A 26,338-nucleotide genomic window follows, 5' to 3' on the forward strand; every position below is an offset into this window, starting at 1 on the left:
TCACTTTCACAAGGTTGGAATAATAACATGTTAGTATTTAAGACATTGGCTCGAATCTAGGTTGTGCCTTTAGATTTCGAGAAATTAATAACTAAGGAAGATTTGTTCACTTCTCTCATTGATTTCTCAAACCCCAAACCCCGGCCGGGTCAGTTTGGTGTGTTTCGCAAGCGTTCCCGGAAGTCTCATGATGTTGCGCCTCTGGGTTTAGAAACTCTGTGATCTTAGCCTGACAACACGCTCAATAATTTCGCTGGTTTTATGCGGTGTTCATATTCTAGTCGGAACTAGAAACTCGGACATTTCCGAGTTGCTGATTCGTTGAACGCGGCACGTGGATAACTACAACCAGTCATTATGTCGGAAATTTCCGAGTTTCCTAGTTCCGACTAGTATATGAACGCGACATAACGCCCATGGGCGTGGCGTAGCGTAGCGTTTGGCCAGAGCAAGGCGTCTACTCTGGGTAGCCAGGCAAACACTATCTTGCATTTCTCAGAGTTGAGTGAACTGGATCAGTGGTCGGCATTGCCGCAGCTTGCACCTTTTTAGCCACCGAAATAGACTAGACAGTAGAAACCAAACCTGCTTTATTTTATGCTTTAGCAAACACCGTCGGCTTTTTATCATAATGGGTGTGGAAATTGAAACAATATCCCCAGGAGATGGTGAGTTGTTTTGCTACATTTTGGCGTCTGTTTAGATTTTGTATTGTTGTACTGCAAATGTTTATTAATTGTGGGAAATGCAGTATTATCATATACTGTGGTAACGTTTAACGGATTTACAGCCGTTGCAAAGTAGTTAGGCCTAATAAAATTGTAACTAACGTTACATGTAGCTCAGTTGGTAGAGCATGGCGCTTGCAACGCCAGGGTTGTGGGTTCGTTTCCCACGGGGGGCCAGTATGAAAATGTATGCACTCACTAACTAAATGTTTTTAAAAAATGTACATACTCCATAACGTGTGGGGCTGCATGTATTACGGTCTGGGACGTCCACACACCAGTGAGGTTGACATTTTTAAAAATGGTTATAGGGTAGGGACGTCCCAAGGACCCCGGATTGCACTGACCCTCGGTCTGTACATTCAGACCGATGACGTTCTAGAACTCTCGGCATTATAGCCAGCCAGCTTTCTTCTCAGACCAGGTCGTTATACTAGTAGTGGCCTTGGAATTGCTGCTTTTTGTCGGTAATAACTATCTTTTGAAGTAGGATAGATTCTAATGCTATCATACAGCCAGAAAACTGCATAGCTACATTTGTGTATGCTTTTAGCAAAAGCAATAAGATATTGTTCCAGCTAATGATTTGATGTAACAACATTAAATCAAATCATGTCATGGCTAGGACACATCCTATTATTACAGTGTCTGCCACACCACCAATACCACAACAGAGGACCCATAGGAAATCACTGCTCTGTGGTAAATCACGTTTTTCCCGCAGACACAAAACCTACAATACATCTGTACACCACATGCTTACACTCTGACAAAGTATTGTTCTGCCTTTCATCTGTGGCTCCTTGCATCCTCTCTCACCTTTTCCTTCTCTCATTTGAGACATTTCACACACTCAGATCTTCAAGTCTCTGGGACTATATAAATAATAACCAGTTGATATATGTATTTAAATGATTAATACATTAGGATTGAATAGGTTGGAAAGAGGTCTACTATACATTAATAAGGCTAAAGCTTTGCTGGCTCAGACATAACAACAACACACAGACATACTTAATCCAGCCAGGCATGGTTAATCTATCAGCTCCTTACTGTATCAGGGTGCAGGGTGTAAAAAGTTGCACACACAAGGGAGATTAGAGCCTGCCACACACACATACACACTACATTCTACTGACTGTTGTTTGTTTTCTTTTCAACAGCAAGGACTTTCCCAAAGAAGGGCCAGACATGTGTTGTCCATTACACAGGTAAAGAGTGAGTGTGTGACAGAGCATCTGGTTGGGAAATGAATGTTTTTTTTTAACTAGGTGGGTTATTCTCTGCCACAGGGTCGTCTCCCAGACAACCAGGTCAGTAAGGAAACGGGAAGTAAATGTCAACATTCCGTCTGGGTGATTACACGTTTATTACACGTTTATAACGTGTATATGGTGTGTGCGTGCACCAGTTTATGTGCCACTTGTCACTTTGAAGACATGGCTTGAACTCTACTACAAGTGAAGTTTAATACACCGTTAATGTTTGGTGGTGATACATTTAAAGCTCAACACTTCGTCATTATGTCGAGTGATTGATTGCCGTTTGGTTTATTGTTGCCCAGAAGGCAGTGAGTGAGAGCGGTAGTAATGAAGATGTAGTTCCTGGCCCTGTTCCTTCTGAGTTGGGTTTTTTGCAGGTCAGTGCAGTAGTTTAGAGAGAGAGAGATAGATACAAAGAGAGACAGAGATAAAGAGAGAGAAAAGAGAGAGAGAGAGAGACAGCAGCGGGAAGTAGGGGTGCTAGGGGTGCTGATAAATATAAATAATTTGGCCAGAATGTTGCTATAAATTATTTTTGGGCAAAATTATATTACTCCTGTCTGAACAGACATACAGTGCATTCGGAAAGTATTCAGACCCCTTCCCTTTTTCCACTTTTTGTTACGTTACAGCCTTATTCTAAAATGGATAAAATTCTATACACAATACCCCATAATGACAAAGCGAAAACAGGTTTTTAGAAATGTTAACACATTTATAAAAAATAAAAATACAGAAATACCTTATTTACATGAGTATTCAGACCCTTTGCTATGAGACTCGAAATTGAGCTCAGGTGCATCCTGTTTCCATTGTTCATCCTTGAGAGGTTTCTATAACTTGATTGGATTCCACCTGTGGTAAATTAAATTGATTGGACATGATTAGGAAAGGCACACACCTGTCTATATGAGGTCACACAGTTAACAGTGCATATCAGAGCAAAAACCAAGCCATGAGGTTGAAGGAATTGTCCATAGAGCTCCGAGACAGAATTGCGTCGAGGCACAGGTCTGGGAAAGGGTACCAAAACATTTCTGCAGCATTGAAGGTTCCCAAAAACACAGTGGCCTCATCATTCTTAAATGGAAGAAGTTTGGAACCACCAAGACCCTTCCTAGAGCTGGCCGCCCGGCCAAACTGAGAAATCGGGGGAGAAGGGCCTTGGTCAGGGAGGTGATGGTCACTCTGACAGAGCTCCAGACGGAAGCCACTCCTCAGGAAAATGTACGACAGCCCACTTGGAGTTTGCCAAAATGCACCTAAAGTCTCTCAGACCATGAGAAACAAGATTCTCTGGTCGGGTGAAACCAAGATTGAACTCTATTGCCTGAATGCCAAGCATCACATCTGGAGGAAACCTGGCACCATCCCTACGGTGAAGCATGGTGGTGGGGAAGTTTTTCAGCTGCAGGATCAAAGGAAAGATGAACAGAGCAAAGTACAGAGAGATCCTTGATTAAAACCTGCTGCAGAGCGCTCAGGACCTCAGACTGGGGCGAAGCACACAGCCAAGACAACGCAGGAGTGGCTTCGGACAAGTCTCTGAATATCCAAATGTGATATTTCAGTTTTATATTTTGATTAAATTTGCAAACATTTCTAAAAACCTGTTTTTGCTTTGTCATTATGTGTAGATTGATGAGCAAAAAAATCTATTTAATCAATTTTAGAATAAGGCTGTAACAAAATGTGGAAAAAGTCAAGGGGTCTGAATACTTTCCGAATGCACTGTAAATAAAATAATTATAAATATTACACCAGAGAGCATAATTTAGCTACAGAGGATCAATACAGTGGGGGAAAAAAGTATTTAGTCAGCCACCAATTGTGCAAGTTCTCCCACTTAAAAAGACGAGAGAGGCCTGTAATTTCCATCATAGGTACACGTCAACTATGACAGACAAATTGAGGAAAGAAAATCCAGAAAATCACATTGTAAGATTTTTAATGAATTTATTTGCAAATGATGGTGGAAAATAAGTATTTGGTCACCTACAAACAAGCAAGATTTCTGGCTCTCACAGACCTGTAACTTCTTCTTTAAGAGGCTCCTCTGTCCTCCACTCGTTACCTGTATTAATGGCACCTGTTTGAACTTGTTATCAGTATAAAATACACCTGTCCACAACCTCAAACAGTCACACTCCAAACTCCACTATGGCCAAGACCAAAGAGCTGTCAAAGGACACCAGAAACAAAATTGTAGACCTGCACCAGGCTGGGAAGACTGAATCTGCAATAGGTAAGCAGCTTGGTTTGAAGAAATCAACTGTGGGAGCAATTATTAGGAAATGGAAGACATACAAGACCACTGCTAATCTCCCTCGATCTGGGGCTCCACGCAAGATCTCACCCCGTGGGGTCAAAATGATCACAAGAACGGTGAGCAAAAATCCAAGAACCACACGGGGGGACCTAGTGAATGACCTGCAGAGAGCTGGGACTAAAGTAACAAAGCCTACCATCAGTAACACACTACGCCGCCAGGGACTCAAATCCTGCAGTGCCAGACGTGTCCCCCTGCTTAAGCCAGTACATGTCTAGGCCCGTCTGAAGTTTGCTAGAGTGCATTTGGATGATCCAGAAGAGGATTGGGAGAATGATCAGATGAAACCAAAATAGAACTTTTGGGTAAAAACTCAACTCGTCGTGTTTGGAGGACAAAGAATGCTGAGTTGCATCCAAAGAACACCATACCTACTGTGAAGCATGGGCGTGGAAACATCATGCTTTGGGGCTGTTTTTCTGAAAAGGGACCAGGACGACTGATCCGTGTAAAGGAAAGAATGAATGGGGCCATGTATCGTGAGATCTTGAGTGAAAACCTCCTTCCATCAGCAAGGGCATTGAAGATGAAACGTGGCTGGGTCTTTCAGCATGACAATGATCCCAAACACACTGCCCGGGCAACGAAGGAGTGGCTTCGTAAGAAGCATTTCAAGGTCCTGGAGTGGCCTAGCCAGTCTCCAGATCTCAACCCCATAGAAAGTCTTTGGAGGGAGTTGAAAGTCCGTGTTGCCCAGCGACAGCCCCAAAACATCACTGCTCTAGAGGAGATCTGCATGGAGGAATGGGCCAAAATACCAGCAACAGTGTGTGAAAACCTTGTGAAGACTTACAGAAAACGTTTGACCTGTGTCATTGCCAACAAAGGGTATATAACAAAGTATTGAGAAACTTTTGTTATTGACCAAATACTTATTTTCCACCATAATTTGCAAATAAATTCATGAAAAATCCTACAATGTGATTTTCTGGATTTTTTTTTTCTCATTTTGTCTGTCATAGTTGACGTGTACCTATGATGAAAATTACAGGCCTCTCTCATCTTTTTAAGTGGGAGAACTTGCACAATTGGTGGCTGACTAAATACTTTTTTCCCCCACTGTAAATAGGCCCGTTTAATTTTGTCTGGCTTGTTGTTCCAAATAAAATGGAATATTTTTTTCTCATAATTTAAAAAACTGTTCGCAAGGCGTAGGCAAGACCATAAGCAAAAATGGTAAACTGGGATAATACTAAAGAGTTAATTAGGGTGATTTTTTTTCCACAAATTGACAGGTATTTACCTTTCCATGGTAGCAAAATCTTATCGATTTTTGCTAACTTTCTATTAAATTGTTTTGGAGTGAGATCATTTATTTCATTTGGGATATGTATTCCGAGTATATCCACATCACCATCAGTCCATTTTATTGGTAAACTACATGGTAATGTACATTTTTTATTTTTTAGTGATCCAATACGTAATATAGTACATTTATCATAATTTGGTTGTAATCCAGAGAGGTTATAAAATTCAAGTTGTGGATTTAAAAGACAACATGAATCATCAGCGTACAATGACACCTTTGTTTTTAAGCCCTGGATTTCTAATCCCTTTATTATTATTGGATCTGATTTTAATAGCTAACATCTCGATGGCAATAATAAATAGATATGCTGATAGTGGACAACCTTGTTTCACTCCTCTTGACAGTTTACAACTTTCTGAGAAATAGCCATTATTTACTATTTTACACCTAGGGTTACTATACATGATTTTAACCCAATTTATAAGAGATTGTCCAAAATTGAAATAAGAAATATCTTTCTTCTTTTTTTTTTGGGGGGGGGGGGGGTAGATCAGCTTAATATTGCAGATAGATTGTAACTTCCATCAATGTAATTGTCTGCATCACTTCCAATCCCCCATGTTTTTTATATATATACTCCCCTTTATTACTTTTCAACCCCGCCATCCTTTCCCTACTTGGGGTAAATTAGTGAACAATAAGAAATATCTTGCTGCATTTTGTAAATGCATATCTAAAATGCTTCTTATTGTAATTTCTGCTCGGCATCAGACTAATTTTGTGCTTCAGTTGCACTTCTAAACTCGGATGAGAATTCAGGAACGGGCATTCTATCGCCAGACAGCGCTCTGACTGATGTGGAGCTACTTTTCTCCTGTACTTTTCTCGGTGTAGCCAGCCTATTCTTCTCAATAAATTAACTAAGCAAAACATTAGGAAATGTAGCTGTCTACATTCTTTCTATGATAGGCCTAAACATTAGAAATATGATGGCCTTGCATCGTTTTTGCAAAAAAGACCTTGCTTTTTCATTGTAAGCTCATTTATTTGTGTGGCTGCCAGCCAAATAGTGTTGCATTTCTGTTGTCATCTGATGAAAATGAAGAATTATTTTCTGCCGAATGTGTTGCACCAATGTATTTTCTGTAAAGGAAAAGTATAGTTGTACGTGCCTGATCACTCTATTGAAGCAACAAAAAGGTTTACTTTCAATATGAAATGCGACCCCTGTCAAGACACAGCTGCTCCCGCTTTTTCTCGTTGTGCTATTTACAAACAAACATGACTGGCTCAACTGTTCTGGGGAACTACGTAAGCTTCATAATGTAAAATAATGTGACTGGTGAAATGAAGAGCGCCATCTGCTTTATCTCCGAACACATTGCACAAGTTGACTGTAGGTATTTTACTTCAAAAAAAGCTACAAATATTAAAATGTATTGAAAAACTTCAAATAAATAATGTTGACGCTATTGAAAAACCATCCAGTGGCTATTTCCAAATACCCCGGTATAAGGTATATACGGTATACCGCCCAAGCCTAGAGACTAGTCACTTTCAGGCCCAAGGCAACGTACTGGTCTGTAGAGACCTGAATGCTAGAACAGCAGACGAACCAGACACTATTAACAGTCATGGGGATAAACACCTAACGGGAAGCAACAACCTTTCCTTCCCCACATACCCCCCCAGAAACAACTATGACACAGTGAAAAACAAAAATGGAGCACAACTCCTGCAGCTCTGTCGAACACTGGGTCTGAATATAGTCAATGGTAGGCTAAGAGGGGACTCTTTTGGTAGGTAAACCTACAGCTCATCCCATGGCAGAAGTACTGTAGACTACTTTATCACTGACCTCAACCCAGTCTTTCAGAGCCTTCACAGTCAGCCCATTAACACCTCTCTCAGACCACAGTAAAATCACAGTGTATCTCAGAAGAGCGGAACCCAACCATGAAGCATCATGGCCCAATAAATTACATGCTACTAAACAGGCCTATAAATGGAGTGCAAACAGTACGAAAGGGAAAGGGGGATACCTAGTCAGTTGTACTGAATGCATTCAACTGAAATGTGTCTTCTGCATTTAACCCAACCCCTCTGAATCAGAGAGGTGCGGGAGGCTGCCTTAATCAACATCCACGTCATCGGCGCCCGGGGAACAGTGGGTTAACTGCCTCGCTCGGGGGCAGAACGACAGATTTTTACCTTGTCAGCTCGGGGATTTGATCCAGCAACCTTTCGGTTACTGGCCCAACGCTCCTACCCACCAGAAATCTACCAAAAAGCAATTAGTAGCCAAAAAATACAATCCCTCCTGGACAACTTTTTAGCCTTAACATTCTCCAAAGAAGGTGTACATTTGGCCGTTTGGAAAAATAAACAATATTTATTTTACAAATTAGCCTCCTTGGCTAATCTAAAGAAACATAAGAGCAAACCAAAAAGAATAGATAATTTAAATAAAAATGTTTTGATAATGATTGCAAAAATCTAAAGGAAGTCATTGAGAAATATATCTAATCAATAACACAGAGATCCAGACAACAAAAATATATGCCTTCATTATGGGGAAGCTCTGAAGCAATACAAACACACCCTAAGAACAAAAAGGAACAGCACATTAGAAATCTGATGGATATAATTGAGGAATCCATTGAATCAAACCACTTCTGGGAGAATTTGAATAAATTAAACAAACCACATCATGACGGAATTGGCAATCCAAAATGGTGATATGTGGAGAAATTACTTTGCAAACCTCTACAGCAATATAGCAAAGAGCCCAGAACAAAAAAATATACAAGACATTACAAATCCTTGAATCAGTGGTCAGACTATCAGAATCCTGTGGATACCCCAATTACAGAACAAGAATTATTGAAAAAACAATGTACTCTACAACCGAAAAAGGCCTGTGGTGCTGATTAGTATTTTAAATGATCAGTTATATAGACCACAAATTCAAATAGGCTATACACAAACTCATCAACATCATCCTCACTGCAGGTATTTTCCCCGATATTTGGAACCAAGGATTGATCACACCAATCTATAACAAATTTGACCCAAATAATTAGAGGAATTTGCGTTAACAGCAACTTGGGGGAAATTCTCTGCAGTATCATAAATAGCAGACTACTTCATTTCTTTGATGAACACAACATCCTGAGCAGAAGCCAGATTGGATTTTCACAGAATTACCGCATAACAGACCACATTTATACCCTCTAATTGACAAACAAGTCAACCAAAACAAAGGCAAAATCTACAGTACCTTGCAAAAGTATTCATCCCCCTTGGCGTTTTTCGTATTTTGTTGCATTACAACCTGTAATTTAAATTGATTTTTATTTGGATTTCATGTAATGGACATACACAAAATAGTCCAAATTGGTGAAGTGAAATGAAAAAGAAAAATAGTTTAATTTTTTTTCTAAAACATAAATAATGGAAAAGTGGTGCGTGCATATGTATTCACCCCCTTTGCTATGAAGCCCCTAAATAAGATCTGGTGCAACCAATTACCTCCAGAAGTCACATAATTAGTTAAATAAAGTCCACCTGTGTGCAATTTGGACTATTTTGTGTAATCCATGAATGAATGACATGAAATCCAAATAAAAATCAATTTAAATTACAGGTTGTAATGTAACAAAATAGGAAAAATGCCAAGGGGGATGAATACTTTTGCAAGGTAAACTGGTGTTCCGCGGGCCAAATTTGGCCCGCAAGTGGTTTTATTTGGCCCCCCAAACAAAACAAATTAAAACATGACTGTAAAAACAGTAATAGAGTGACACGTGATCATATACAAATGTAAGCTAGGTTTGAAATGATTATGTTTTAGTCAAACATTATATCTGTTTGGGCTTCTTGCAGTCAATATGCAGTCTACAAATTATTTGTAATTATAAACTGTGTGGTTTGAGCCCTGAATGCTGATTGGCTGACAGCCGTGGTATATCAGTATATCAGTATGTATACCACGGGTATGACAAAATGTATTTACTGCTGTAAGTATATAATAGCAATAAGGCACCTTGGGGGTTTGTGGTATATGGCCAATATACCATGGTTAAGGGCTGTATCCAGGCACTTTGCGTTGCGTCGTTCATAAGAACAGCCCTTAACCGTGTTATATTGGCCATATACCACACCCCCTCGGGCCTTATTGCTTAATTATGTTCCGGCCCCCCGACCATTCGCTCAAGAAAAAAATAGGCAGCGGCTTAATCTAGTTGATGATCCCTGACCTAGATCATCTGCACAGGTTCTGTCAGAATTGGGCTCTGTGAACAAGCTGAGAGACAAAGCAAGAAGAGCTTTCTATGCCATTAAAAGGAACATTAAAATCGAAATTCCAATTAGAATCTGACTCAACATGTTCCAATCAGTTATAGGACCAATTCCTCTATATTGCAGCGAAGTATGGGGTCCACTCTCTGATAATGAATTCACCAAATGGGACAAACATCCAATCCAAAAAAGTGTATTGCAAGTGCAAAGAAAAACTCAAAATAACGCATGTAGAGCAGAATCGGGCCAATACCCCCTCCTTATTCGAATTGGAAAAGAAAGCGCCATCAAATTTTACAACCATCTAAAAACAAGCAACCCTGAAACATTTTATCACACAACCCTACAATGTCAAGAGATGAAACAAGAGAAGAGTCCCCTCAGCCAGCTGGTTCTGAGGCTCAGTTCACTAACCCAAACCAACCCCATAGAGCCTCAGGACAAAACTCAGAAAATCTGGCACAACCTAATTATCACAAAGCAAAATGAAAAATATATCACCTACTGGAAAGACACCACAAAAAAATCGAAATCAATGCTATTTAGCTATAAACAGACAATACATGGTGGCAGACTATCTGACCGCTGTGACTGATAGAAAACTGAGGAAAACACTAACTAGGTACAGACTCAGTGAGCAGTCTGGCCATAGAAACCGGTCGTCACAGGCAAACCTGACTGCCCAGAGAGGACAGGCTGTGCACAGGTAGAGACAGAGCTGCATTTCCTATTACACTAGAGTTTCCCAAACTCGGTCCTCGGGACCCCAAGGGGTACATGTTTTGGTTTTTGCCCTAGCACTACACAGCTGATTCAAATAATCAACTAATCATCAAGCTTTGATAATTTGAATTAGCTGTGTAGTGTTTGGGCAAAAACCAAAATGTGCATCCCTTGGGATCCCGAGGACCGAGTTTGGGAAACGCTGTTTACACTGTGACAAATCCTCAGACCTAAGAGAATCTTTCTTTCCCAAAATTATCATTCAGTACAAATAATTTGAAACTATTAAAGATGAAGAAAAAAAAAAACAAGTATTTATTGGGTGAAAAGCCAAAATGTGCAGTTTTGGCAGCCAAATACTGTATGTGGTCTTCTGCCACAACCTGATGGACGGCCAGTGAAAAATGCAATATAATGTCAATAATATTTGCCGTTTTGTTCTGGCTTTCATACCATGCGGCTTTTCAGTCACGTTGACTGGCCTACTACTATTGCTTTAATTTATTATTATTATTATCATTATCATTAATATTGTTGTAGTTGCTGTTAATGGTAATACCATTTCCACTACTACTACTATTATTGATGCCTTATTGCTGTTGGTCCCACCATTGTTGTTAAATGTGTACTTTGACAATGTAAGTCATTTAACTTGCCATGTCAAAGTCTACTGAATTGAATTGCGAGAGATAGAGAGAGACTAAAAAAGAGAGAGAGAATGCAGACTTTGCATTCGCGCTCCAGTAATAGGGTCAACGGCCCTGCAGACATCAACACAGCTGCAGGCCTTTATATAGAATACTGCAGGAGACAAGGCCTGAGCACAGCAGTATCTCTCTCTTTCTCCCTCAATCTATCTCCGTCTCTCTATCTATCTCGGTCGCTCTCTTTCTCTCTTCATAGCCGCAGGAAGATGTTTTGAGTTGGGGGTGCTGGAAGGGGGAGATTTTTTCCCCCCCTTTATAGTAAAGCATTGCATTCATCTACACTGAATGTACAAAACATTAGGATCACCTTCCTAATATTGAGTTGCACCCCCTTTTGCCCTCAGAACAGCCTCTATTCGTCAGGGGATGGACTCTACAAGGTGTCGAAAGCGGTCAACAGGGATGCTGCCCATGTTGACTCCAATGCTTCACACAGTTGTGTCAAGTTGGCTGGATGTCCTTTGGGTGGTGGACCATTCTTGATACACACGGGAAACTGTTGAGCATGAAAAACCCAGCAGCGTTGCAGTTCTTGACACACTCAAACCGATGTGCCTGGCACCTACTACCATACCCCGTTCAAAGGCACTTAAATATTTTGTCTTGCCCATTCACCCTCTAGATGGCACACATACATTATGTCTCCCGAGTGGCGCAGTGGTCTAAGGCACTGCATCGCAGTGCTAGCTGTGCCACTAGAGATCCTGGTTCGATTCCAGTCGTAGCCGGCCGCGACCGGGTGACCCATGGGGCGTCGCACAATTGGCCCAGCGTCGTCCAGGGTAGGGGAGGGAATGGCCGGCAGGGATGTAGCTCAGTTGGTAGAGCATGGCGTTTGCAACGGCAGGGTTGTGGGTTCGTTTCCCATGGGGGGCCAGTATGAAAAAAACAAACAAAAAAAAAACAAAAAAAATGTATGCACTCACTAACTGTAAGTCGCTCTGGATAAGAGCGTCTGCTAAATGACTAAATGTTATGTTAAATGTGTTACACAATCCATGTCTCAGTTGTCTTAAAAATCCTTTAACCTGTCTCCTCCCCTTCATCTACACTGATAGAAGTGGATTTAACAGGTGACATCAATAAGGGATCATAGCTTTCACCTGGATTCACCTGGTCAGTCTATGTCATGGAAAGAGCAGGTGTTCCTAATGTTTTGTACACTGTGTATAATCCTCTTGCAGCTGCTTCCCACACACAAAGCCTCGCCCCCTGTCACTCAAGCAGCACAGTTCCTCCTCCCCACTTTTAGATTTACTATAAATTTGCATGCTGTTCTGCTAGGTCAAATGCAGTCAGATTGTTTGAAACAAGAACCATGCTGCTTTACACTTTGCTTCTTAATATAAATCATTCTAGTACTATGATTCCAACAGTTCACCCAAGTGTTTAGATCTATATCGCATGTCAAATCGCGATCGCAATATTTGGTTAAAACATTTGCTATTAAATGTTTTGCCCATATCGTGCAGCCCTAGCTCACCAGCACTCCGACAGTTGAACTTCAGGTGAGGAAGAATGTTTTAGGTCTACAAGAGTTACTCCTATAATCTAACAATATAATGCTTATCTTTATAAATAATATTCTGATAGAAAAATTGTGAATCAGCCTTCTTCTGGTAGGCGGTTCAGGTCACTCATGACCAAAACCTCCCACCACCTGAAAAGTTTCTTCCCCTGGGCTGTGGCCCTCACCAAGCAGCTATCTGACCCATAGAGACTAAAGGACTATGCACTTTATGCTGCACAAGCCATCTCTGAACTTCGTACACAAAATAACTGCACTATACTGCATTTGCACTCTGTTCATCTCTCAATATTTAGATATATTCATACTGATACTGTACATTTCTACATCCGCTGTATATCAACTGCTGGTAGGCAGTAGGTGAGTAATGGGCAAGAGGCCATGTTATCCATCAGGGCCCAGGCTTCATTGATTTTGGATTTTGATTTGACACAGCCCAGCAGGAGTTGGGATTGCATCCCAGACTGGGAGATGGAACAGCATACTGATCAGAGTGGGAACCATAGTGCAGTACGGTTAAATATAGCTCACAGATAGTAGTCCTAGCCTCTCTCTCCACACCTTCACTTATTCCTCTGAATACTTTAAAGCGTTGTGTACAATTATTATAATTATATTTCCATTACTTTTCATTACTGTACGGATGGTATGGTCCTACTAAACCCCCGTACAGTACTGTAGTGTATTAGCCAACTCAATCAAAGTAGATAAAACCACTTACTAAAAGCACGGCTGACTGCCACACTCTGACTCCCAGCAGTGCTTCTTTCTCATGTATTTGAATGATTAGGCCTATTGAGACGAGGTGCTATGAGAGTACAGAGCAGCAGAGACTGTGCTAATTAGCACTACAGTATAGCAACATGCTGCTTACACCATGACATTAAAGCTGCAGGTCTATATCGGAGCTGTCTCATTACGTGTAACACCACTTAGTGACAAGGATCCTGCTGATATATGAACGACGAAGCACAAACAGATATTTTTCTGTCGACATATAGTTGTTCGCAGCCCCATGATGTGCTGACGTCTATAAAAGCATGTTGCAGACAGATAGCTTACGTGTGCTATCTCCTTACATCTCTGGTCCCCGGGGGACGAGGGGCTTGTGTGTGTGACGTGAGGTCTGAGACACAGATACAGTAAACAGAGTATAAAGGCTGGACAGCCTGAGTCCCTCTGAGATCCCACACTACTCAAGAGGGTCTGGGGGCCAAAAATGAAATGGTGACCTATTCTCTATATAGTGCACTACATTTAGCAAGAACCCAATGTGGCAACCCTGTGTGGCTCTGGCCTAATGTATAGTGCACTATATGGGGAATAGGGTGGCATTAGGGACACACATGGGTCTTCCCTGGGTATTTTAATCCCCAACCCAAGCAGAGAACCAGGGATTAAGCCGGCCCAGTTTGTCATGCTTTCTACACTGTCTACTAGTAACTCATCGCCTGCCTGATATACAAGAGGGTCTGAGACTGTGCTGTAGTAACAGGGAAGGAAGAAGCCTGGTTTTATTTTCATATGACCCCTCCCTGACTCAACCAAGATGAGGTGGGCTCTCTGCATTTTGTAGTCAGATAGTTAAGGGTCTGGGTCTCTTTTGCAGGAAGATAAATTATTGGACTGGCTTTATTTTCTTAAAACTTGTTTTGGAACGACCCCAACTCAAACAGACTGGGAATAGTATGTAGAGTTTGTCAGATAGGGTGGGCTTTACTTTCCAAGCTGCGTATATACACTTAATATGCAAAACATTAGGAACACCTGCTCTTTCCATGACATAGACTGACCAGGTGAATCCAGGTAACAGCTATGAACCCCCTTATTGATGTCACTTGTTAAATCCACTTCAATCAGTGTAGATGAAGGGGAGGAGACAGGTTAAAGAAGGATTTTGAAGTCTTGCACAATTGAGACATGGATTGTGTAGGTGTGCCATTTAGAGGGTGAATGGGCAAGACAAATGATTGAAGTGCCTTTGAACAGGGTATGGTAGTAGGTGCCAGGCGCACCAGTTTGTGTCTAGAACTGTAACGCTGCTGGGTTTTTCACACTCAACAGTTTTCCGTGTGTATCAAGAATGGGGTGCAACTCAATATTAATGTTTGGTATACTAATGTTTAGTATACTGGTAGACATAGGTTAAGTTGTGTTTTTGAAAAACAGCCAACTTTTCACCCATTCAGCAAAGGAGTCTTAATAATTTCATACTAAGGACCACTTTACTTTGTAACTGGCCATATAATTCCTGCTTGGGAGACAATAGGACCTATATTGCATTAGTGATGTGGGAAAAAAAATTGTTACATATCAGGATATTATTTTTGACGATTTATCGAATTGTTTTGACAATATCGCAATATTATTTTTGTTCTAGTTTGCTGTACCTGCACCAAAACTCCAGTATGTTTCCTTCATAGCCTGTTCTCCATCTTCTTTTTAAATAGGGAGCCAATTTGTTTTTACAGGTTTTATTTTCATGACTCTTTTGTCCCTCTGCAGCAGACATATGGTGAGCAAGATGTTTGGAACATCGAATGGCAATAAAATGACAGTATCGAATCGCAATACATACAGAATTGTGAGAATTGCAATACATGTCGTATGGTGATAATATCGTATCGTGAGGTCCCTAGCAATTCCCAGCCTGCATATGAAATAAACATCCTAGCCCTGTTTCACTGTGTTTTTTATTTGAAATATGGGACCTAATGTTTCCATCTTCAGGAGCACTTCACTGTGCCTGTAACCAGTCTGGCCAGGGGAGCGACAGTATTAACAGATGGTAATCACTGTGTGGTCTGTGGACCCGTCGGCTCCAGGCTTGGATCTCTGCCCAGTGGCCCCACAGGCATGAATTCCTGGAAGCCTGCAGTCCTACTAAGTTTAGGGGGAAGTGAAAGAGGAGAAGCAACCAGTACTGTACAAAACTCACATCTCTCTGGGTGAACCGTCTCCCGACTGACTGGGGTTAGCACGCTAGGCTAGTTTTATTGCCAACTATTTACGCTGCTGTTATGTCTCTACTGTGATGGTGGTAGAAATGAATCATGTTATTTTACTACAACTTGGAAACGATGGTAAACGCACATTAGAGATTATTTTACGAGATGTGACAAGTTCCTCAGATTGACATGCTGAACTTTCATGGGTTTTGTTGCAGTTTTTTTTTGTCTTCATTCAGCAATATTTGCTGTTTGGGGCAACAAGGTTCATGGTTACTGTGACATAATACCGTGGGACAGGTGAGATTGGATCGGTCAACCATGGCTGCTTCTGGAAAAGTCTACCCTTCTGCAGGTGTTATTATAGTCCCATATGTCTGCTTAATGTTGACATCAACATTTCTCAATTTACTGTAGGGCTAGGAAATATCCTATATGTATCATTACTGTATTTCTAATGGTCTGATTTCTGCAAGCCCAAATAGGCCTTTCCATGAGCAACATTATCACATGGCTGCAGCCACATTGCCCTGGATTATTAACATTAGGATTTTGTCTCAGTAATACTTGTCAGTATTCTACCCAGGCCTGTGAAAGGTAAAATGGTTAAGTATGTTCTGCACACGCACAGTGTCTCTGCCTCAGTTCCTCTGGTGGGAGTGTTTAGTGGACCTAATGTTCTTAGCATGCCTGAATGGACAGATTTTCATGTGCACATTCATTGTTGTGCCACTACTGTTTCTCCCTGTCTGTCTGTCTTTCTGTCTGTTTCCCCTGTGGTCTAGATGCAGTCTAGACATGGCCTAGTTAACCGTCAGAGATAATCCACAGAAAGAATTAGGCCACTGCCTCATATTTCACATTCCCTTTGTTCATTTGAGCCCAGGACCTGGATAAGGAAGCCCAGTGGAATTACTCCTGTTTTAGTGCCAGCCCTGTTATCAGAATCCGCCTTTCCCGAAGCCTTTGATGTTGGAATTTGGAACGCTATGATTCCGAGGCATTCAAGACAGTATTTCTTGCAGTGATTTCCTGACCTCATGCAAAACAGCACTCCGTTACATTTCAGTTTGTTTTGAGGGGAAAAGGTCGAATGACTTGAAGGGAATTGATCTTTGTGTGGAAAATATGCTTGTGTAGGCCTTGTTTTGTGTTCAAGTGATTCCACAAGCACACTCACGTGTACACGGTAGTACTCTTATAAAGCAGAATACATGAATAAACAAGAACGTTCAGACACCTACCTGAACCTAGGAAGATCATTGAGTTAAGTGTTTGTGTGATTTCTCTTTGCCAGGTATGCTGCAGAATGGGAAGAAGTTTGACTCTTCTCGAGACAGAAACAAGCCCTTCAAGTTCAAGATCGGGCGACAGGAAGTCATCAAGGGCTGGGAGGAAGGAATCGCACAGGTGAGATGGCATTGTCGTACAGCAGAAAGTGCCACTCCATCTCTGCACTCATGATATTTTATGTTAATATTGCAACACATGATAAGCAAGTGTTGACAATTCCTCTACTTGTTGTCTTCCTCCCTTTCTGTCTCCCCCAGATGAGCGTGGGCCAGCGGGCAAAAATCACCTGCACGCCGGATATGGCCTATGGAGCCACAGGTCACCCTGGTGTCATCCCCCCCAACGCCACCCTCATCTTCGACGTTGAGCTCCTTAAGCTGGAGTGAGTGACCCCTCTCTGGGGTCAGGGTGAAAGGTCAACTGGGGCCTAAAAGGTCACTCACTACCTTCCCTTTGAGGGGGTAACACTGCCCCACACCATCGACCAACACTCCTTTGATTTTTAGCATCTTCAACTTCTCAACACTTAAAGGAATCTACTGCTTTGTTGCCAACTTTGTGTCATTGTAGATGGATGCTGCCTGCCGCTAAACTGATTTTAGACTTTTTACACACTGATGATACCATAGTTTGGCTTCCTCTTTGTTTTAATGTTTTTGATGTCCATGAGCATAGTTTTTCTTTTTCAAAATGTTTCCCTTTCATTTTAGGTTGTACATTTTCTTGAATCTGTGTATGACAAAGAAACATAGAACCATCCGATGAATGCCGTAATATATAGCAATGGAAAGTCACTGCCTTACTGTTTTTCAAAGCTCAAATAAGGTGTAACAGTACAACGCTCTGTATCTCAGGGTTCCTCTTCTCTGGTCGGGAGAGCTACTGGGTATGGCTTTTGTTCCAGCCCAGTATGAATGCAGATTGAAGGTGTGTTAGTGCTGGTCTGGATCAAAAGCCTGCACACTCCAGTAGCTCTCCAGGACCAGATTTGGAGAACCCTGTCGTATCTTGACTGGGCATTACCAACCACTGTCTGCATTGCCACTTTTGATAAAGGTCTGTCCTGCTGAAAGCTTTAAGGGTCAGGAGTTTTCCTTGAACATGAGACCTCACCAAGTAACACAATTTAACACTCTACAGGTAGGGCTACAACTAGGCCCTGGAATTGTACCTGGTCAGGTCACATGGTGATGAAAAACCCCTGCCCTGCATAAGGATAACTGATGTTTCTGTGTTTAGTACATTTTGTATCCCTTGTAAACATTTACTGCAAAAATATCACATAGGAACAAACGAAGGCCATCAGAAACCCAAATCCACTGTAAAGTACTACTCTTACAACCTATGAATACTATGACTAATCAATCAACTCTTAATAAAAATGGTGAGAACTGTGTTTATTGAAAATCTGTGAACTTGAGTCATGTGTGTTGAAGATCTTGAGCGCTTGTGAATAGATTAATATTCAGACAATATTCTAACTCTCCTTTGCAAATAAGCAATCACACGAAAAATAAGCATTTAAAAAATTGCCAAGAAACAGAGCCATCTTCTGGCGACATAGCGATAGTACATACTTTACACTTTCGACGAACATTTATATAGAGCGGGAGGGATACATCTCTTCACTAAACACCGGTCTTTCATTCCTTTTCACTTCCTGTGTCATAGGGCGGAGTTTAACCAGCAGAGCTAGCTTGTGATTGGTCGGTTACTATTGTTATTAAATATTATTGGGTGGACCAACACACCTTAACAGCAACGGCACTGAGAACGTAACAAAACACAAGGTCAGAATTTATACTTTTACACTTCTTTGTCATTTCTGAACTGTGAGAAAACGACCTATCTGTATAATGTTATCTACAGACTGTCTTGCAGCCCATTTGACATTTTTGTTAAACTGTATCAAAGATGATTTAGAAACTCTGTGATGATATATTTGCACATCTGCCAGCAGTGCATTGATAGCTGCGTAGCTATAGCTAGCTTGCTAACTGGTACATAACCAACATGTAACGAGCCTTACTGTCGTCCTACACTTACGTGTTTTGTATCGTACATCGTCAATACGGAATTAGCGTAACTTGGCGTTCAAACCGGGTTGCAATGAAAACGAAAGGGCCTACAGCTAATGGTCACCGACTGACAGATTGCTATTGGTGTTTTAAAGACAACTCGGAACCTCATAGAGGTTGTTGTTTTTGCTTAGAGTTTCCCATTGGTAGATTCTGATATTTTCCAATTGAGAAACTCGGAGCTCATCTTTCAACGACGTTTTTCCAAGTCACAAATTTCACAGTTTCCGAGTTGTCTTGAACGCGGCATAACAAATGTGTCGAATTCCCCTGCTCAGATGTTGCGTGCTATGTCATAGACTGACAGATTGCTATAACATATAATGTGGTTAGCTGATACGTTAAATACATATAGATCTGGCAGGCGTCAGCAACGCCTGGGCCAATTATGTATATAAATCATTGGCCTGGGCAGAGGCACGTGGCCAATCTGTTAGCGTCAATTTCCAAGGAATTGTCTACTTTTCTTTTCAAGCTTTGATTGACATGGTCAGGGCCAAATAATATTTGAGAAAAGTTGAAAAAACTAACCCCTTCTGACGCGAACTTTACTTTGTTCCGTGTTACGACGTATCGTTAATCTATGTATTTATTATTTGACAATACATTATCAACAAATAGTGTAACGTTACATTTGATGAAATTGTGAATGTATTGACCACAAAGACAATCACTTTGAGCGGTAATGACTCTCAAAAGCAGTGACAGCCTCCGTTCCTTGTCAGGGGTTCTCAAACTTTTTGGGGCCGGGGACCCCTTTTGTGATAGCAAATTCATCCGGGACCTCTATAATAAGAACACAACTTGAGTGAGATAAATGGCATACAAAGAGTTTTACTATGACTTCTTGCAGTGCATGGCCCTAAGAACCAAGTCTCGGGCCCTGGGAAGGAACAGTTTAAAGGCCCGGCTCTTGGCATCAGAGAGAACAGTTTTTTCAAGTTAATTTCCTGTAGTGTTGTCACGATACCAGTTATAGCACACACTATTTTACATACAGCAGGTTTTTTAAAGGACCAAAGAGTTTAGTCTGCTTTGTGTTTTCCTTTTTGCCATGGAAAATCAGATATTGTAGTATCACAATACTGGTGACAACCCTAATTTCTTGTAATTCTACATATTTTGTCATGGTGGCAGAGATATGTTTTGTTGTTGCAGCTTTAAAGCTAGTATCTTGCAAATCTACATATTTTTCCATGAGGTAGAGAGAACTTTATCTAGCACCACCCCATCATCAACATATGTGAAAATGGCACATTTCTATGTTTTGTAGTCGAAAAGATGGAGCAAGATGTTTCCAATGACATCACCAACCAATTAGAAGGCAATGCCTACTCACAATTGGACAAAATCCCACGATGCACACCAATGATGTCAAAACATTTTGGGGGAATACAAGAAGTATTGAGTTCCCTGTGAGGCGCCCAGGCCCAAATTGTAGATTAATAATATTACATTGTATGGTATTACACGCTCTTATTCCACAGATCCCTTGGCCAAAATGTGTTTCATCTGTTGTTGTTAGTAATAGAAATAATAATAATATATTTTTTATATTTTTATTTTTTGATCTGGTCGCAGACCCCACTGACAACCCCTGTGTAGTAGCGACCTCTGGTGGCACAATTATATACAAACGTGGCACTGTTTTGTTAATTTCACACAGGTCTGTATGAAACATTAAATTAACTCTTTATGGTGTTTTAATGTAATTGATAAATCAGGTAGAAAATGCAGTTTCGCCACTGGACAGTTCTCCCCACCTGCTCAAAGCCAAAGCTTCCCCCCAAGCACTTTTTAGACGCAGCCCCATTACTCCTGCAGGTGGCAGAGATAGATTGTGTAAAGATTTTGTTAGAAAGGGAAGAAATTAAGCTTTCTGGTGGTATACTATATATGTATGTGTGTGTGTGTATGTATATATATATATATATGTATATGTGTGTGTGTGTACAGTTGAAGTCGGATGTTTACATACACCTTAGCCAAATACATTTAAACTCTGTTTTTCACATTTCCTGACATTTAATCCTAGTAAGAATTCCCTGTTTTAGGTCAGTTAGGATCACCACTTTGTTTTAAGAATGTGAAATGTCAGAATAATAGTAAAGATAATTATTTATTTCAGCTTTTATTTCTTTCATCACATTCCCAGTGGGTCAGAAGTTTACATACACTCAATTAGTATTTTGTAGCATTGCCTTTAAATTGTTTAACTTGGGTCAAACATTTCGGGTAGCCTTCCACAAGCTTCCCACAATAAGTTCGGTGAATTTTGGCCCATTCCTCCTGACAGAGCTGGTGTAACTGAGTCAGGTTTGTAGGCCTCCTTGCTTGCACATGCTTTTTTAATTCTGCCCACAAATGTTCTATAGGATTGAGGTCAGGGCTTTGTGATGGCCACTCTAATACCTTGACTTTGTTATCCTTAAGCCATTTTGCCACAACTTTGGAAGTATGCTTGGGGCCATTGTCCATTTGGAAGACCCATTTGCTACCACGCTTTAACTTCCTGACTGATGTCTTGAGATGTTGTTTCAATATATCCACATAATTTTCCTTCCTCATGATGCCATCTATTTTGAGAAGTGCACCAGTTCCTCCTGTAGCAAAGCACCCCCACAGCATGATGCTGCCACCCCCGTGCTTCACGGTTGGGATGGTGTTCTTCGGCTTGCAAGCGTTCCCCTTTTTCCTCCAAACATAACGATGGTCATTATGGCCAAACAGTTCTATTTTTGTTTCATCAGACCAGAGGGCATTTCTCCAAAAAGTATGATCATTGTCCCCATGTGCAGTTGCAAACCGTAGTCTGGCTTTTTTATGGCGGTTTTGGAGCAGTGGCTTCTTCCTTGCTGAGCGGCCTTTCAGGTTATGTCGATATAGGACTAGTTTTACTGTGGATATAGATACTTTTGTACCCGTTTCCTCCAGCATCTTCACAAGAACGCGTCTCCTTCCTGAGCGGTATGACGGCTGCGTGGTCCCATGGTGTTTATACTTGCGTACTATTGTTTGTACAGATGAACGTGGTACTTTCAGGCGTTTGGATATTGCTCCCAAGGATGAACCAGACTCTACAGTTTTTTTTTCTGAGGTCTTGGCTGATTTCTTTTAATTTTCCCATGATGTCAAGCAAAGAGGCACTGAGTTTGAAGGTAGGCCTTGAAATACATCTACAGGTACACCTCCAACTGACTCAAATGATGTCAATTAGCCTATCAGAAGTTTCTAAAGCCATGACATAATTTTCTGGAATTGTCCAAGCTGTTTAAAGGCACAGTCAACTTAGTGTATGTCAACTTCTGACCCACTGGAATTGTGATACAGTGAAATAATCTGTCTGTAAACAATTGTTGGGAAAAATTAGTTGTCATGCACAAAGTAGATGTCCTAACTGATTTGCCAAAATTATAGTTTGTTAACAAGACATTTGTGGAGTGGTTGAAAAACTAGTTTTAATGACTCCAACCTAAGTGTATGTAAACTTCTGACTTTGAGAGAGAGAGAGAGAGAGATATTTGTGTTTTGATGTATTTCTAATACCTTTTGAAGCCTTTTTCTGGTAGATGTTTTCTAAGATCCCTTTTCTATCTGTTTGACAAGAAATCAAAGCCTTCGCTTATTGGTCATTTTAAATGGTTGAAAAAATGCATATATGCCTTACTTTCAAATGTTTTTAGACTCTTAGCTTTCATTTGACACCTAATTTGACAAGCTCCTATGAACTTCACATGTTGGTGCTCATGGGTCCTTTTACATGGAAATGACCATTACTCGACAAATGAAACCAGAGTGATTTCCTGATGTCTCATTCTTGTCTGTCTGTTTTTCTTTCCTCTCCTCCTGTGTGTCATATGGTACTAATCCAGACCCATCATGCTGACTGCACAGAGGACATGTGCTGCTCTGGCTGCACGCCGACTCCTAGGAGCTCCCTGCTCCTCACACGCATACACCAACACAAACTCACAAACACACTCCCGGCAGTTTCGTACCGCAACGCCCTGTCAGGATGAAGTGGACCTGCACCCGGAGTGGGCCAGCCTGGCCAAGAAACAACTGAAAGGGAAGAACCCAGAAGACCTGATCTGGCGCACGCCGGAGGGCCTCAACATCAAACCCGTCTACACTAAAGCAGACTCTGCAATGAAGCCCGACGAGCTGCCAGGGGTCTTCCCCTACACTAGGGGGCCCTACCCCACCATGTACACGTTCAGGCCCTGGACCATCAGGCAGTACGCTGGCTTCAGCACCGTGGAGGAGAGCAACAAGTTCTACCGGGACAACATTAAAGGTACTACGCAGTATACACTGGCTGGTGTGACCAACTGGGGTTATATTATATAATATTGAAGGGAACCCAGGTCATTGGAGGATGTGCCACTTGTAAATCTTGTGATTGTGGTCTGTCTGGAAATTGACTCTGTCAGGTTTAATCAGGCAAGGGTTCTTTCTCTACTTTATAGCTTAATAAAACATCATTTAAGTACATATTGACTGAGTCACCTCTCCCATTGTAATAAGTGTAACTTCAATCTCTCTCTCTCTCTCTCTCTCTCTCTCTCTCTACAGCGGGTCAGCAGGGTCTCTCGGTGGCCTTCGACCTCCCGACTCACCGCGGGTATGACTCCGACAACCCCCGTGTCCACGGCGATGTCGGAATGGCAGGGGTCGCCATAGATACTGTGGAGGACACCAAGATGCTGTTCGACGGCATCCCGCTGGAGAAGATGTCGGTTTCCATGACGATGAATGGAGCAGTGATCCCGGTGCTGGCCATGTTCATTGTGACGGGGGAGGAGCAGGGGGTACCCAAGGAGAAGCTGACCGGAACCATCCAGAATGACATCCTGAAGGAGTTCATGGTGCGCAACACCTATATCTTCCCCCCGGAACCTTCCATGCACGCCATCGCTGATATCTTCGCGTACACGTCCAAGGTAAGGACTTTACAGCTACAACAGGGTAAAGCGGCCTCTGTACCTCGCTGCCTTGCAAATACAGTAAAAGTCCTCTTTCTTATTTCCATGGAAGTAACATCTAACTTAAGATACAGGCACGTACCTCAAACACAGGAGGTCCATGATTGAACTCACACTGTTTTCCCCATCATGATTGATTGATTATTGTTATGATTGATTGATTGGTTGACTGACTGGTTGTTTCCTCTGGTAGCACATGCCCAAGTTCAACTCCATCTCCATCAGTGGTTACCATCTCCAGGAGGCCGGGGCGGACGCCATCTTGGAGGTGGCCTACACCATCGCCAACGGCCTGGAGTATTGCCGCACTGGGCTGAAAGCTGGCCTCACTATAGATGAGTTCGCCCCCAGGTGCGCACACACACACCGAGTGAGATCATACGTGTGTGTTGTCCCAGGGACCTCATGATGCAGTGCCTCAGAGTTAGTGGCTATGAGTTGTTTCTGGAGGTGATTTTTTTTTCTAAGTGATTTCCCTGTGTCATTCCCAGTGTCTCAGAGCAGTGAATGTCCTGTCAAACAGACAGAGGTCTCCTCTCCACTAGACAGTTATTCACAGACCGTCCTCTCTGGCTCACTGCTTCATGTCAGAGGACACGCACTCTAAATGAAACTCTAAATGACTCCCTAGGGTGAATGACAGACTGTTGATTGATGTGTGGTTGTTCAAAGGAAGTCTTTTAAAGTTGCCGTGAATTGACTGTCCTTTCATTTAGCCATGCCTTTTAGCCATTCTGCGTTTAGTCCATCGTTCATTTAGTCGGTCATTCTGACATCTACAATAACGCAGGTTCCTTCAAACATCACTCTTTTTGTCAAACTATTTCTCAAGTAACCTTACTGTCAGTCACATAGACAATCACATAGGTAGGTGACTGTAGTTAGTAAATGCACACACACACACACAGCAGTGTTATTGATTGATGGGTTCCCCCTGAGCGTTAATAATATATTGCATTAGCATAGCATTAGGGTCCTGTTAGAACTGTCAAAATCAATAGACTGATAGAGCTTTCATTCAATATGATTTTCCTCAGCTGAGAGCTCTGCTGTTTCAACACTCTGCTCTACACTTTAGCTGTCTATTCATTCCTATTGGGAGTTTTAACCATACTTATTGATTTATTACATCTTTGTGTTTTGTCTGTAAACACCCTATGGGGGAAACCTGTCCTAGTAATTTCTCTGGGGCATCAATATGAATGTGTGGATAATAACAAACGGGTAACTGCCAAAATAAAGGAAACACTAGAGTACATGAGGGATACAAAGTGTATTGGAAGCAGGTGCTTCCACACAGGTGTGGTTCCTGAGTTAATGAAGTAATTAACATCCCATCATGCTTAGGGTCATGTATAAAATGCCCAGTTGTCCATTATTTTGGCTAACATGGCTAAAAGAAAAGAGCTCTGTGACTTTGAAAGAGGGGTCTCAAAGGACCATATGGGGTTTAAAGGGTGTGTGTGTTTCAGTCACCAGATCTCAACCCAATTGAACACTTGTGGAAGGTTCTGGGGCACCGCCTGAGACTGTGTTTTCCATCAACAAAACACCAAATTATGGAATTTCCTGTAGAAGAAAGGTGTTGCATCCCTCCAATAGAGTTCCAGACACTTGTAGAATCTATGCCAAGGTGCATTGAAGCTGTTCTGGCTCGTGGTGGCCCAACACCCTATTAAGACACGTTATGTTGGTGTTTCCTTTATTTTGGCAGTTACCTGTATCTCATGTCTATAGAATGGTATACTTTGAAATCTCATAGGGGAATGTGCTTTCCAATAAAGAATATGCATACTTGGAATACATAGTGTTAAGTAAAACCAAATCTTCTTAAAACATCCTTTGATACTCAGGTACTTGTATATATCACTCTATATCCCTCTCTCTCTTCTCTAGGTTGTCATTCTTCTGGGGTATCGGTATGAACTTCTACATGGAGATAGCCAAGCTGAGGGCAGGCAGAAGGCTGTGGGCCACGCTCATTAAGGAGAAGTTCCAACCCAAGCTGACCAAGTCCCTGCTCCTCAGGACCCACTGTCAGACCTCAGGCTGGTCCCTCACTGAACAGGTGGGCGGAGTCAAATAAATGACTTTATTTGATCGAGGCCAAGTTATGTAAATGGGGTGAACCTAGTCTCTTTACACCACCTGGTCTAGCCTTATCTCCACTAATAAGCACTGAACTCAGCTGTTATCTGATACTTGC

General features: G+C 41.7%; 2 protein-coding genes across 3 annotated transcripts in view; both read left to right on the plus strand.

Moving 5' to 3' along the window:
* The first annotated feature begins 472 nt into the window (after positions 1-472).
* LOC311108045 (peptidyl-prolyl cis-trans isomerase FKBP1B) lies at positions 473-18,465 on the plus strand. 2 transcript variants are annotated; one of them, XM_084150690.1, is made up of 4 exons: positions 473-668; positions 1,892-1,939; positions 17,074-17,186; positions 17,327-18,465. In XM_084150690.1, the coding sequence occupies exons 1-4, from the start codon at positions 632-634 to the stop codon at positions 17,453-17,455; spliced, it is 327 nt and encodes a 108-aa protein (XP_084006816.1). In that variant the 5' UTR covers positions 473-631; the 3' UTR covers positions 17,456-18,465. The 2 variants fall into 2 exon arrangements, with proteins under 2 accessions (XP_084006816.1, XP_084006817.1); XM_084150691.1 differs by lacking the exons at positions 473-668; positions 1,892-1,939 and adding an exon at positions 2,018-2,041.
* Positions 18,466-18,778: 313 nt separating this feature from the next.
* LOC311108613 (methylmalonyl-CoA mutase, mitochondrial-like) overlaps positions 18,779-26,338 on the plus strand; it is a 39,846-nt gene continuing 32,286 nt past the window's right edge. The window contains exons 1-5 of the mRNA XM_084151279.1: positions 18,779-18,859; positions 23,020-23,444; positions 23,723-24,090; positions 24,326-24,483; positions 26,029-26,200. Of these exons, the coding sequence (XP_084007405.1) occupies positions 23,027-23,444; positions 23,723-24,090; positions 24,326-24,483; positions 26,029-26,200 (1,116 nt within the window). The 5' untranslated portion in view covers positions 18,779-18,859; positions 23,020-23,026. The remainder of the gene's footprint in view (positions 18,860-23,019; positions 23,445-23,722; positions 24,091-24,325; positions 24,484-26,028; positions 26,201-26,338) is intronic.

Source organism: Coregonus lavaretus (genome assembly GCF_964263955.1).
Source record: "Coregonus lavaretus genome assembly, chromosome: 33".
Classification (NCBI taxonomy): domain Eukaryota; kingdom Metazoa; phylum Chordata; class Actinopteri; order Salmoniformes; family Salmonidae; genus Coregonus; species Coregonus lavaretus.